At 38.7% G+C, this 15,818-nt stretch overlaps 1 protein-coding gene across 1 annotated transcript in view; it reads right to left on the reverse strand.

The window, feature by feature from the left end:
- SLC36A2 (solute carrier family 36 member 2) overlaps positions 1 to 15,818 on the reverse strand; it is a 57,563-nt gene that overhangs the window by 33,607 nt on the left and 8,138 nt on the right. The window contains exon 2 of the mRNA XM_043913341.1: positions 14,275 to 14,444. Coding sequence (XP_043769276.1) covers positions 14,275 to 14,413 — 139 coding nt within the window. The 5' untranslated portion in view covers positions 14,414 to 14,444. The remainder of the gene's footprint in view (positions 1 to 14,274; positions 14,445 to 15,818) is intronic.

Genomic DNA, 15,818 nt, shown 5'->3' on the forward strand with positions numbered 1-15,818 from the left:
CTCCTGGCCAGCAACGACTTTCTCAGGCAGTGAGAAACTTGCAGCAGTGGTGGAGGCAAGTCCTCATACCATGTAGCAGTCCTATCGGGAAACCCAGTTATTTAGTTTTAAAAAAAGAACTTGTTCCTCTGGGGAACCACATTTAAGAGCTGGCCACTGAATGATCTGAGCACCCACCGTGGTTTCAGACTGCCAGAGGGAGAAATCAAGACAGGTAAAAGAGCTGCAAGAACTCTACAGTGACAGAGCAGTTAAGCTCACAGACAGCACATAATTAGTACATAATTAGTAGCAGATTTATCCTGACAAACTAACAAATAGGAAACAAAGCTTTCAAAAAAAAAAAAGGAGCAACAGATTGCCAGTTTCCAACTACCCATCCAACTAACACCCCAGCCCGGTTCATGTAAGTTACCTATGGAAATTATCCATAATTTCAGACAATTGTTATTCAGTCGCTCAGATGTATCCAACTCTGTGATCCCATGGACTGCAGCATGCCAGGCTTCCTTGTTCTTCACTATCTACTGGGGTTTGCTCAAACTCATGTCCATTGAGTCAATGATGCTATTCAACCATCTCATCTTCTGTAGGCCTCTTCTCCTCCTGCCCTCAATCTTTCCCAGCATCAGGGTCTTTTCCAATGAGTCAGTTCTTTGCACCAGGGGGCCAACGTATTGGAACTTCAGTTTCAGCATCAGTCCTTCCAATGAATATTCAGGACTGATTTCCTTTAGGACTGACTGGTTTGATCTCCTTGCTGTCCAAGGGGTTCTCAAGAGTCTTCTCCAGCACCACAATTTGAAAGCATCAATTCTTTGGTGCTCAGCCTTCTTTATGGTCCAACTCTCTTCACTTGTTAAAGAAACTGAAATATATCTGTATATGAACATGTAGGCATGTTTAGGAAATATTATTGTGGAATATGAAATGCTCAACACATTAAATATATCATTTTTCTAAAAATAAGAAAGAAACCACATATACACAGAACCACAGACTAACACGCAAACACAGAAAATACACATACAAACATACACACTGCTATGGTTTGAATGTTTGTATCCCTCTGAAATTCATATATTAAAATACTAATGCCCAATGTGATGATACTAGCATATATGGCCTTTAGGAGATTGCCGGGAGCCAACACACGAGACCCTACCCCTAAAAAGGCCATAGGGGAGAAAACCTGACGGGCAAGGCGGATCAGGTTTTCAGGGGTTTCGAAAAAGTCACCTCACGAGACCCTACCCCTAACAAGGCCATAAGGGAGAAAACTTGACGGGCAAGGCGGATCAGGTTTTCAGGGGTTTCGAAAAGGCCAGCTCACGAGATCCCACCCATGACAAGGTCACGAGGAGAAAGCCTGACAGGCAAGGCAGATCAGGTTTTCAGGGATTTCGAAAAGCTGCCCCCAGCGCTCACCTTAAAGATGATATCTGTCTTTCTGATGCCTGCCTCAATGGACTACTCCCTAATTTCTCTGACACAGGCAGGAAGGCCTTCCCCAATCTCTTCCCAAATAAGAATCAATTTAGAACTTTAATCAATAAGTTTCCCAGGTGGTGGTATTTTATGAGATTATTCAGGGTGAAAGGAGTGTTTTAATTTAAACTCCTTTGCTGGTAGTTATAGGTGGTTATTGGGTTAAGATTTGCTATGTTTTGCTTGTTGTGTTTTTGCTTTTAATGTGCTAAGGTTGTGTTATAGAAACCATTGTTAATATAGTTAAAGATCTAGAGAAATAAGGACTTAGCCCTAGTGTGGTAACAATGAGATGGTTGTTAATTGTCAGTCAGGAGTGCTAGGCAGAAGCTGCCTCACCAAAGTCGCAGAGTCAGTATGGGGTAAACTTCTTAGATAAATGCAACTGACAACTTTTGCAGAAAGATTAATTTTTGTATTAACAAGAATATAATTCTACTCTGTACTATTTCCCTATGACACTGTTACCTTTCAGTTAAGGTCACCATAAAAACAGGAAATAGGTTTACATTCACCTGACCTGCAAAAATGTTAATAGGCCCCAAGGCCAGAAGATAATGTACAAGACCCTCATAAACAAAGAAGTATGCAGAAAACGCCCTGGTTTCGTGAAGGACAAGGTGACGTAATGTTAAACTATCTTCCCCTTAGAAATGTACTAACTTAGGGTATAAAAGCTATGGTAAAAAATAAAGCATTGCCAGACTCTTCCAGACTCTCTGCACCCCCGTCTGGTCATTCTCTCTCTCTCTCTCTCTTTTTCTCTCTCTCTCCCTCGCAGACTTGGCCCTATCAAGGCTAGTCTCACGTGTCTTCTATCTCTCGCCGACGCCATTCATCCTGAGGGTACCCCCTGGATCCTGCTGGGGCTGGCAGGAGATGATTAGGTTATGAGGGTGGAGGCTTCATGAATGAGATTAATACTTTTGGAAAAGTAACCCAAGACAAAATGAGAAATTGCAATCCACAAGAACGTCCTCACTTGACCAAGCTACTACTCTGATCTTGGTCTTCCAGACTCTAGAATTATGAGAAATAAAATTCTATTATTATAAGCCACCTCATCTGTGGAATTTCATGTAGCAGAGTGAATGGACAAAGACATACACATTATATCTATGTTTGTATATGCTCAAAAAGGTCTGAAAGAATTTATAATAGTTCCTCTTATACTGTAGAAGTATAAGTGGAGACCTATGGGTGGAAACAGGGGTTGGAATTTTGTTTTAATTTTAAATGTTTTCATTTTCAAAGACATACATGCTATTTTTGCAGCAAAAATCAAATATTTTGAAAGAATATGTTAAGAATGAAAGCGAAAGTGTGAGTGGCTCAGTCCTGTCCAACTCTTTGTGACTCCATGGACTGTAGCCCACCAGGCTCTTCTATCCATGGAATTCTCCAGGCAAGAATAGTGGGTAGCCATTCCTTTCTCCAGGGGATCTTCCCAACCTAGGGATCGAACTTGGGTCTCTCGCATTGCAAGCAGATTTTTTACCATATGAACCAGGGTATTATAGGCCAATATCTTTGATGAATATAGATGCATAATGTCTCAATAAAATATTGGCAAACTCAGTCCAATAACACATAAAAAATATCATGCACCTAACCAAGTTGGAGTCATCCCAGGGTCACAAGGATGGTTCAATATACACAAATCAATTGTTGCGATGTACCACATTAAAAAAAAATGACAAAAACCACATGATAATCTCAATAGATGCAGTAAAAGCATTTGCTAAAAATTCAACATCCATTCATGATAAAAACTCTTACCAAAGTGGGTAGACAGGGAACATATCTCAACATAATAAAAGCTATTTATGACAAACCCACAACAAATATAATACTCAGTAGTGAAAAACTGAAAACCTTCCTACTAAAATCTGGAGCCAAAGATGCCCACTCTCACCACTTCTATTAACATAGTATCTGAAGTCCTAGCCACAGCAATCAGGCAAGAAAAAGAAATAAAATGTATCAAATAGGAAGAGAAGAGGTAAAATTGTTTTTATATGCAGATGACATGATACCACATATGGAAAACCCTAAAGACTCCACACAAAAGTTACTAGAAAGGATAAATGAATTCAGCGAAGTAGTAGGATACAAAATTAACATACAGAAATCTGTTGTATTTCTTTACACTAACAATAAAATATCAAAAAGGAATGTAAAAAAGAAAACAAACCCTTTTAAAATTCATAAAAAAATACTTAGGAATAAAACTGACCAGGAGATAAAAGGCTTATCTGTTAAGAACTATAAAACATTAATAAAGGAAATCAAAGATGATTCAAGGAAATGGATGGAAGGATATCCCATGTTTTTGGATTTGAAGAATTAATATTGTTAAAATGGACATACTACTTAAAGCAATCTAAAGATTTAATGTGATCCCTATCAAATTACCCATGACATTTTTCACAGAACTAGAAGAAATAATCCTAAAATTTACATGGAACCATAAAAGACCCAAAATTGCCAAAGCAATCCTGAGGAAAAAGAACAAAGCAGGAGGCATAATCCCTCCAAACTTTAGATAATACCCAAAGCTACAGTAATCAAAACAACATGATATTGGTACAAAAAACAGATCTATGGGTCAATGGGACAGAACAGAGAGTCCAGAAATAAACCCACACATCTCGAGTCATTTAATTTTTGACAGAGGAGGCAAGAATATATAATGGAGAAAAGACAGTCTCTTTAGCACGTGATGTTGGGAAAGCTGGACAGCCACACGTAAATTAATGAAGTTAGAACACACCCTCATACCAAACACAAAAACAAACTCAAAAAGGCTTAAAGACTTAAATATAAGACATTATGCCATAAAACTCTAGAACATAAGTAAAATATTCTCTGACATAAATTATACCAATGTTTTCTTAAGCCTCTCTCCCAAGGCAATAGAGATTAAAGGCAAAAATAAACAAATGGGACCTAACCAAACTTACAAACTTTTGCACAGCAAAGAAAAACATAAACAAATGAAAAGATAACCTAGGAGAAAATATTTGGGAAAAAATATTTGCAAATGATGTGACTGACAAAGGCTTAATTTACAAATTTCCAAACAGCTCATACAACTCACTAACAAAAAGACCAAGTGACCCAATCAAAAAATAGGCAGAATATCTAAATAGACATTTCTCCAAAGAAGACATACAGATGGCCAACAGGCATATCTGGAACAAGGTCTGACACTCAGACTTAAAGTGTTGAATGAATAAGTCTGGAGGACTCCAGTTACTCATAAGCTTTGAGAAACTCTCTTCTGTCACATCATCAATTCATCATCTTCTGGAATTTTAATACTAGATGGAGACTGAGCCATCATGCCTTGCAAACCGCTTCAGCAGAAAACATGTAGGAAAGCACAGTGCCTAGCCCTCAGCAAACGTTTGCTGTATAAATGAAGGAAGCAACAGAAGTTCTCTACATTTATGAAGACTTCTCCTAGCTTTTGTCTCCTCCTCTCAGATGTCAAATACTCACAAGTATGTAAATTCAAATCAGGCACAGACAGACAAGGAAGTCTAAATAGCCAATAAACATATGAAGAGATGATCAACTGTACCGAAACAATGAAATGAATTTTCTTTTTCTTAAAAGTCAGATTGGTAAGCATAAAAGGTAAAACACAAAAGAGGTTTAACAATAGCAGGTGCTGGCAAAGGTGTGAGGAAAGAAGTCCTTTCATACTCTGTTCAGTTCAGTTCAATTCAGTCGCTCAGTTGTGTCTGACTCTTTGCGACCCCATGAACCACAGCATGCAAAGCCTCCCTGTCCAGCACCAACTCCTGGAGCCTATCCAAACTCATGTCCATTGAGTTGGTGATGCCATCCAACCATCTCATCCTCTGTCATCCCCTTCTCCTCCTGCCCTCAATCCTTCCCAGCATCAGGGTCTTTTCAAATGAGTCAGTTCTTCACATGAGGTGGCCAAAGTATTGGAGTTTCAGCTTCAGCATCAGTCCTTCCAATGAACACCCAGGACTGATCTCCTTTAGGATGGACTGGTTGGATCTCCTTGCAGTCAGTCCAAGGGACTCTCAGGAGTGTTCTCCAACACCACAGTTCAAAAGCCTCAAATCTTCAGCACTCAGTTTTCTTTATAGTCCAACTCTCACATCCATACATGACTACTGGAAAAACCATAGCCTTGACTAGAAGGACCTTTGTTGACAAAGTAATGTCTCTGCTTTTTAATATGCTGTCTAAGTTAGTCACAACTTTCCTTCCAAGGAGTAAGCGTCTTTCAATTTTAATGGCTGCAATCACCATCTACAGTGATTTTGGAGCCCCCCAAAATAAAGTCAGCCACTGTTTCCACTGTTTCCCCATCTATTTGCCATGAAGTGATGGGACCGGATGCCATGATCTTAGTTTTCTGAATGTTGAGCTTTAAGCCAACTTTTTCACTCTCTTCTTTCACTTTCATCAAGAGGCTCTTCAGTTCTTCACTTTATGCCATAAGGGTGGTGTCATCTGCATATCTGAGGTTATTGACGTTTCTCCCTGCAATCTTGATTCCAGCTTGTGCTTCATCCAGCCCAGCGTTTCTCATGATGTACTCTGCATATAAGTTAAATAAGCAGGTGACAATATACAGCCTTGATGTACTCCTTTTCCTATTTGGAACCAGTCTGTTGTTCCATGTCCAGTTCTAACTGTTGCTTGCTGACCTGCATACAGGTTTCTCAAGAGGCAGGTCAGGTGGTCTGGTATTCCCATCTCTTTCAGGATTTTCCACAGTTTATTGTGATCCACACAATCAATAAACAGAAATAGATGTTTTTCTGGAACTCCCTTGCTTTTTTGATGATCCAGCGGATGTTGGCAATTTGATCTTTTCCTTTGCCTTTTCTAAATCCAGCTTGAACATCTGGAAGTTCACGGTTCATGTATTGCTGAAGCCTGGCTTGGAGAATTTTGAGCATTACTTTACTAGCATGTGAGATGAGTGCAATTGTGCAGTAGTTTGAGCATTCTTTGGCATTGCCTTTCTTTGGGACTGGGGTGAAAACTGACCTTTTCCAGTCCTGTGGCCACTGCTAAGTTTTCCAGATTTGCTGACATATTGAGTGTGGCACTTTCACAGCATCATCTTTTAGGATTTGAAATAGCTCAACTGGAATTCCATCATCTCCACTAGCTTTGTTCATAGTGATGCTTCCTAAGGCCCACTTGATATCACATTCCAGGATGTCTGGGTCTAGGTGAGTGATCACACCATCGTAATTAACTGGGTCATGAAGATCTTTTTTGCATAGTTCTTCTGTGTATTCTTGCCACCTCTTCTTAATATCTTCTGCTTCTGTTAGGTCCCTACCATTTCTGTCCTTTATTGAACCCATCTTTGCATGAAATGTCCCCTTGGTATCTCTAATTTTCTTGAAGAGATCTCTAGTCTTTCCCATTCTATTGTTTTCCTCTATTTCTTTGCATTGATCACGGAGAAAGGCTTTCTCTCTCTACTATTCTTTGGAACACTGCATTCAAATGGGTATATCTTTCCTTTTCTCCTTTTCTTTTGGCTTCTCTTCTTTTCACAGCTATTTGTAAGGCCTCCTCAGACAACCATTTTGCTTTTTTGCATTTCTTTTTCTTGGGGATGGTCTTGATCCCTGTGTCCTGTACAGTGTCACGAACTTCTGTTCATAGTTCATCAGGCACTCTGTCCATAGTCTATCAGATCTAGTCCCTTAAATCTATTTGTCACTTCCACTGTATAATCATAAGGGATTTGATTTAGGTTATACCTGAATGGTTTAGTGGTTTTCCCCACTTTCTTCAATTTAAGTCTGAATTTGGCAATAAGGAGTTCACGATCTGAGCCATAGTTGGCTCCTGGTCTTTTTTTTTTTTTTTGCTGACTGTATAGAGCTTCTCCATCTTTGGCTGCAAAGAATATAATCAATCCAAGTTCGGTGTTGACCATCTGGTGATGTCCTTGTATACAGTCTTCTCTTGTGCTGTTGGAAGAGGGTGTTTGCTGTGACCAGTGTGTTCTCTTGGCAAAACTCCATTAGCCTTTGCCCTGCTTCATTCTGTACTCTAAGGCCAAATTTGCCTATTACTCCAGGTGTTTCCTGACTTCCTACTTTTGCATTCCAGTCCCCGATAATGAAAAGGATATCTTTTTTGGCTGTTAGTTCTAAAAGGTCTTGTAGGTCTTCATAGAACCGTTCAACTTCAGCTTCTTCAGTGTTACTGGTCGGGGCATAGACTTGAATTACCGTGATACTGAATGGTTTTCCTTGGAAACGAACAGAGACCATTCTGTCATTTTTGAGATTGCATCCAAGTACTGCATTTTGGACTGTTTTGTTGACTATTAAACATACATTTACAAAACCACTTTGGAGGACAATGCAGCAGTAAATTTTTTTTCAATCACTCAGAAATTCGAGTGTCAAAGATTGAGTTAATCATGTTTTCAGAAAACTCTTATTCTGCCATCATGGGTCCATGCAAGGTCCTACCTGGGCTTACTCACTCATCTTACCCCTTTATTTAGACAAGTGTTTTGAACTGAGGGCAGTTTTGCACCTCTTAGGAATGTCTGGCAACGTCTACAGACATTTTTGCTTATCACAATTGCTACTAGCATCTAGCGAGTAGAGGTCAGGGAGACTGCTAAACATCATACAATGCACACAACAGTTCCCCACAACAAAGAATTATACAGCCCAAGATAACAATAATGTAGAAGTAGAGAAATGCTGATTTATACCATTCCTTTCCTCACCATAAACAACAATTCTGATTAATTTACTGTATACTGTTTCATACTTACTCTTCTAATGTGTGTATTGTTGCTTTGTTTCTGTGTATGCTAAATGTAAATGGTATTATGTGAAAATCTCATTCTGTTTCCTGCTTTTTAAAGTTAGCCTCTATTTTTATACTTCATTGACACTCCTAGGTTCACAGATGCTGTTAAAACTAACAACAGATGTGCCTACTGGCCCAGCTACTCCACTCCTTGTGATTGATGTACCTTGAAGAACCCTCCCTATGCTTCCTAAGAATGCATATGCAATAATATTCTTTGTAGCACTGTTTGTAATAGCAGAATATTGTAAACAAATGTTTTAGAAACACAAGTTTGATTAAATATGACATCTGTACTTTCTTACTCAATATCAGCTTTCTTGAGGCCAGTATCTGATTTGGATTTCTTCTAAGTGGTGAGCTGTCCTGTGTACTGTAGGATGTTTAGCAGCATTTCTAGCCTCTACCCTCTAGGTGCCAGTAGTACCATAAAACCTAGCTGTGATCATCAAACAATGTCTCCAGTCATTGTCAAATGTTCCCCCGGGGAAGGGAGTAAGGAATGCCTCCGGTTGAGAACCACTGCTGTAAGAAGAAGGAAGGTAAATATATAAATTTGAGGGACTTTTCATGGAATAATGACAATCATTCCTTATATTGATATAGAACTTGGGAGATTTTCTATAATCTGGTTTTCTAAAAATGATATCCAATGTATACAAATAAAAAATATACATTAGCAAATAGGAAATGAAAATATTTACAACTCTACTGAAGTGAAGTGAAGTGAAGTGGCTCAGTCCTGTCTGACTCTTTGTGACCCCATGGTACCATGTTCCTCCATCCACGGGGTTTTCCAGGCAAGAGTACTGGAGTGGGTTGCCATTTCCTTCTCCAGAGGATCTGCCCAACCCAGGGATCAAACCTGGGTCTCCCGCATTGTAGGCAGATGCTTTACCATCTGAGCCAGCAGGGAAGTCCAACCCTACTACCTAAGATCAACTGTTATCTCCTCTTCTAGACATACAAAATACACATAAACACTCTCACACACATTCATTTTTTTTTTTTTTTTACAAATAATACTGCATAAAACCTATTTTCCTACTACCTGCCATTCTTAATTAATATGTCATTAGTAGTTCTGGATGTTACACTACAGCATTTTAAAGTCTAAAGGGATCACTAATGAACATAGATGCAAAAATCCTTAACAAAATTCTAGCAAACAGAATGCAACAACATATTAAAAAAATCATACACCACGACCAAGTGGGCTTTATCCCAGGAATGCAAGGATTCTTCAATATCCGCAAATCAATCAATGTAATACACCACATTAACAAATTGAAAGATAAAAACCATATGATTATCTCAATAGATGCAGAGAAAGCCTTTGACAAAATTCAACACTCATTTATGATTAAAACTCTCCAAAAAGCAGGAATAGAAGGAACATACCTCAATATAATAAAAGCTATATATGACAAACCCACAGCAAGCATCACCCTCAATGGTGAAAAATTGAAAGCATTTCCCCTGAAATCAGGAACAAGACAAGGGTGCCCACTCTCACCACTACTGTTCAACATAGTGTTGGAAGTTTTGGCCAGAGCAATCAGAGCAGAAAAAGAAGTAAAAGGAATCCAGATAGGAAAAGAAGAAGTGAAACTCTCGCTGTTTGCAGATGACATGATCCTCTATATAGAAAACCCTAAAGACTCTACCAGAAAATTACTAGAACTAATCAATGAATATAGTAAAGTTGCAGGATATAAAATTAACACATAAAGTCTAAAGGGAAACAGAACAGAAACTGACCCCATTTTAGAATGAAGTCATTGAGGTTTAGGAAAGTTAAAAAAAACCCTCCAGTTAACAATAATAATAATCTGTTTTATTATCAGCTCCAACTATCAACAAAGATTTAGGAAAAAAACATTCAAGAAGCTAGGGCATAGTCTTATTTTTTTAACCCTTACTTTTATGCAAAGGAATTAAGACTCTATATCCAATAACATTACATAACGCTTTAGAGAAGACAAGTGTGTGCTGATCTTCTTGGGTTTTCTTCTGATCAGTGGTGTATTACTCCTGGTATATGTGGAGGTTGAGAACAGGAGAGGGAAAATCCTGCTTTTATTGTGACCGAGACACAATGAACAGGGCCGCCCTCTAGTGGTGCTTCAACATCACCATCCTGCTTGAAGCAAGATAGCTTCTTACCTTTGGCCTCAGCTACTTTTTGAGTCAGTAAATTCATGTTCCTGAAGGTGTTCAAGCTCTTAAGTTCAACTCTAAAATGTTATGAATGTTTTTAACTCAAGGCTCCCAGATGACAAGCTTCTAGAATTCTGAGGTTCTATGACTTTAGTGGAGAATCTTGAGGTTGTTATCCTGATGTCCTCTACAAAAGACTGATATCACAGACAAATATCTATACATGTATGTAAGCGTGCGTGTGTATGCATCTCACATCTTCTATATCCATTTATCTGTTGATGGACACTTAGGTTGCTTCTGTACTTTAGCAATTATAAATAATGCTGCAATGAATATTGGGATGCATATATTTTTTCTAATTCATGTTTTTGATTTTTCTGGATATATACCCAGGAGTGGAATTCTTGGGTCATACAGTAGTTCTACTTTTAGTTTTTTGAGAAACCTCCATACTGTTTTCTATAGTGGCTGCACAAATTTACATTCCCACCAACAAATGTACGAAGGTTTGCTTTCCCCCACGTCCTGTATGGCTGCTTTTGAGTTATAATGGCTCGGTTAAGTAGCTGCAACAGAGGCTGTATGGACTGAAAGGCTACAATACTTGCTATCTGGCCCTTTAAAAAAAGTTTGATAACACCTGGTTTACAGCAAAAATAGCAGCAATGTATCAGGGTTTATAGTGTACATAAAAATAAACATATGACGAAAATGGCTCAAAGACAGAAGGGAGGATTTGGTAGTATACTATTGTAAGGTTCTTATACTACATATGAAATGGTATATTATTATTTGAGTGTAATCCATGATTAACTAAAGATGTGTATTACAAACCACTGGGCAACTACTAAAAGAGGTATACATAACAAAACAGACTCTTAATAAATACTCAAATAACCCAAGATAGAGCAGAAAGAAGAAAAGGCAAACAAAAAAACAGATGAAACAAATAGAAAACAATTCTCAAAATGTTAGATTTTAGTCCAACCATATCAATAATCACATTAAATATAAATGCACAGATTAAAAGACAGAGGTAGTCAAACTGGATATAAAAGCAAGATTCAACTAAATGTTCCCTACAAGAAGCCCACTTAAATTATAAAAACATATATATATCTGTTAAAATTAAGGGATAAAATGTACTTCACGCAAACGCTAATTTAAAGAAATCTGGAGTGATTGTATTAATATTAGATAAAGTAGACTCTGAAACAAAGAATCCTGTCAGAGATAGACATTTTGCAGTGTTTAAAAGATCAACTCATCAAGACAAATCTAAATAATGTAAATGTGCATGCATCTAACAACAAGGCAAAAACTGATACATTTAAAAGAAGAAACAGATAAATTTACAAGTATATTTGTAGACTTCAATATTCCCCTCCACTCCAGTAATCAATAGAATAGGTGAAAAATCAGTCAGGATATACTAGACTTGAACAACACTATCAATCAACAGCCTACTTAACATTTATAGTACGTTTCATCTAATGCCATCTAATGTTACATCTAGTTGTTTTCAAGTACACATGCGCACACCAAGATAAACCATATTTTGGGCCACAAAGCAAACCCACAGATTCATAAGTATTTAAATCATGCAAAAAGAATGCTCTCTGACAAAAATGGAATTAAAGTATAAATCAATAACAGAAAGATGTCTGGAAACCTACCAAATTTCTGAAAATTAAACAACACATTTCTAAATAAGCCATGCATGAAAGAGACAGTTGTAATGATAATTAAAAAATATTTTGGACCGAATGAAAAGAAAGCACGACATCAAAATGTGTGGGATACAATTAAATCAGGGTTTATACCAGGCTCAGTGGTAAAGAATTTGCCTGACAATGTAGGAGACATGGATTTGATCCCTGATCTGGGAAGATCCCACATGCTGTGGAGCAACTAAGCCCATGCACCACAACTGTTGAGCCTGTGCTCTAAAGCCTGGGAGCTGAAACTATCCAGCCCACGTGCCACAACTACTGAAGCTCACAGGCCCTGGAGCCTGTGCTCTGCAACAAGAGAAGCCACTGCATGAGAAGCTTGCGCACCACAGCTGGAGAGCAGCCCAAGCAACAGTGAAGACCCAGCACAGCCATAAATAAATACATAAAATTATTTAAAGAATGAAATATAATGTGAGTCATAAATGTGCAAGTCACATATGTAATTTAATTTGTCTAGTATCCACATTGAAAGCAGCAAAAAGAAAATAGGTAGAATTAATTTTAAGTACTTTACTCAACATGATATATCCAAAATATTACTATTTCACATGTAACAATATAAAAATTATTAATGAGATATTTTATACTTTTATACTGAATTCTCAAAATCTGGTGTTCATTTTACTCTATGGCACATCTAAATTCAGAGTAATCACCTTTCACATACTTAGTAACCACATTTGACTACTCTATTAATGCAGGCTCGGAGGACACTTTATAGCTTTGAATGCTTATATCAGAAAAGAAGGTAAGCCTCTAATCAATGATCTAAGCTTCCATGTCAAGAAAATTTAAAAAATTTCACCCAAAGTAAGCTGAAAGAAAGAAAAAATACACATAAGAGGAGAAATCCATGAAATTGAAAACAGAAAACCAATCAATGAAACCACAAGTTAGTTGTTTCAAAAAAATCAATAAAAGTGATAGGACTTCTCTGGTGGTTAAGAATCCACCTGCCAATGAAGGGGACATGGGTTCAAAGGGGATCTTTGGTCCAAGTAGATCTCATATGCTGTGGAGAAACTAAGCCTGTGTACCACAACTACTCAGCCTGTGTTCTGTATCTCCTGAAGCCTGAGCTCCTAGAGCCCGTGTTCTGCAACAGGAGTAGCCCCTGTTTGCCGGAACTAGAGAAAGCCAGTGCACAGCAACAAAGACCTAGCAAGGCCAAAAATAAATAATTCATTTTAAAAATAAAATGATAAAGCTCTATCCAGGCTGATCATGTCTGCACATAATTCCAGAAGCTTCATAGATCGTTGTTCAGGTTCTCAGATTAAGCCTTTTAAAAACAGAGGGCTCAGTATTGAATTCAGTTTCCATCCTGCTCTAGAACTTTCACTATTTTTAGTGCTTGAAGATATTATGATCATTTCTTTAAGTTGACTAATGTCAAATCTGATTCCCTGGTTTCTTACAGTTACTCTTACCTGGGAACGCCTGTGTTATCTGGATAGTGGTGTTTCCTTTCTGTGTATATCTGTTGCTATTAACAACCCCATCAATTCTCTCTTCTTTCGGTGTAGAACCCCATTTTTAATTTACAGTATCATCCTTCTCTTACTGCATCAGTATGTTGGTGGCATTGTCAGTCAGAATGCCCCAACCTTCCTTGCCCAGTGGATGAGCATGTGTGATTGGACTGACTCTCCATAGAATCTGCATCTTGAGCAGAAAGCCCAAGGACAGAAAACAGGTGGAGGAAACTTATCTTAGAGACAGAGTCTCTTCATTCCTCTGACTTCAATCATAGGCTCCACCTAATTTCTGACTTTTTAAAGATCTGCTTCTTTGACTCTGGAGCTACCCTCAAACCACTTTGTTTTAGCGTAAGTTGGCCAGAGTTGTATTCTGCTGCTTTCCAACAAAGAACCTAACTGACTGATGAGATCTTAGATTCAGCTTAATTCTGAAAAGACGTGCTCTGCCTGGAATTTCCCTAGGGACAGCCTGGTGACCTGACCCCGTGGAATCTTCCTAGAGATGTCTGGAGCCTGGTGGAGAAACAGGAGAGAAGCAGGACTGCCTGCCTTTTACTCACATGTCAGACAGATTATGGCAGTGCAAACCCCCAGATCTACAATGAAGGTCCAGTGCTTCACTATCCAGGAAACAGAGAAGTACGTGATGATTTCCGAGGGGAACACAGAACTGCATGGGGTAGGTGGGGTAAATACCATCCAAGGAGAGGAGTCTTACAGACTCTACCCTCTGTAAAGCAAAAGGAATCAGGGAAGATCCATTTGCAGATACCAGCAACTCCTGGAGGACCTGCTGAGGAAGAGGGAAACCGGAATATGGGGCAGAAATTAAGAATTGCCAAAACTGCCTTAAACAATCCATTAAAGCCCCTAATATACAGCAATGTGTTTAGCGGCCATAGAGTAGAAAATATTATACATGTATCTCTAGGCACAAGCGTCTCACTTGATGAAGGGACTAAGGCCTAAGACATAAGTTGTTGGTCCACATCTCCCACCTCAGCTCCTTTAGAAACATCTATTCAATGAATGTGGTAAAGTGTGAAACTGCCTGCACCTCAAAAATAGCTGTCTCTTTCATAATTGAATCAGCATGAGTTCAGAGAATGTATAATATGTACATTGGAAAAAATGGATTGAGTTTCAGGAGTTTGAATTCTAACTCAACCTCTCAGTTCATTTCAGTGGCTCAGTTGTGTCCGATTCTTTGCGACCCCATGGACTACAGCACACCAGGCCTCCCTGTCCATCACCAACTCCCAGAGCTTGCTCAAACTCAAGTCCATCGAGTCGGTGATACCATCCAACCATTTCATCCTCTGTCGTCCTCTTATCCTCCTGCCTTCAATCTTCCCCAACATCATGGTCTTTTCAAATGAGTCAGTTCTTCCCATCAGGTGCCCAAAGTATTGGAGTTTCAGCTTCAGCATCAGTCCTTCCAATGAATAATCAGGACTGATTTCCTTTAGGATAGCCTAGTTGGATCTTCTTGTAGTCCAAGGGACTCTCAAGAGTCTTCTCCAACACCACAGTTCAAGAGCATCAATTCTTCAGTGCTCAGCTTTCTTTATAGTCCAACTCTCACATCCATACATGACTACTGGAAAAAACCATAGCTTTGACTAGATGGACGTTTGTTGGCAAAGTAATGTCTGTGCTTTTTAATATGCTGTCTAGGTTGGTCATAGCTTTTCTTCCAAGGAAGCAAGCATCTTTTAATTTCATGGCTGCAGTCACCATCTGCAGTGATTTTGGAGCCCCCCAAAATAAAGTCTGTCACTGTTTCCATTGCTTCCCCATCTATTTGCCATGATCTTACTTTTCTGAATGTTGAGTTTTAAGCCAACTTTTTTGCTCTCTTCTTTCTTTTTTCATCAAGAGGCTCTTTAGTTCTTCTTCACTTCTGCCATAAGGGTGGTGTCATCTGCATATCTGAGGTTATTGACGTTTCTACCGACATCTTGATTCCAGCTTGTCCTTCATCCAGCCTGGCACTTTACATGATATACTCTGCATATAAGTTAAATAAGCAGGGTGACAGTGTACAGCCTTGACGTACTCCTTTTCCTATTTGGAACCAATCTGTTCCAAATGTCCAGTTCTA

Source organism: Cervus elaphus, chromosome 9, assembly GCF_910594005.1.
Source record: "Cervus elaphus chromosome 9, mCerEla1.1, whole genome shotgun sequence".
NCBI lineage: Eukaryota > Metazoa > Chordata > Mammalia > Artiodactyla > Cervidae > Cervus > Cervus elaphus.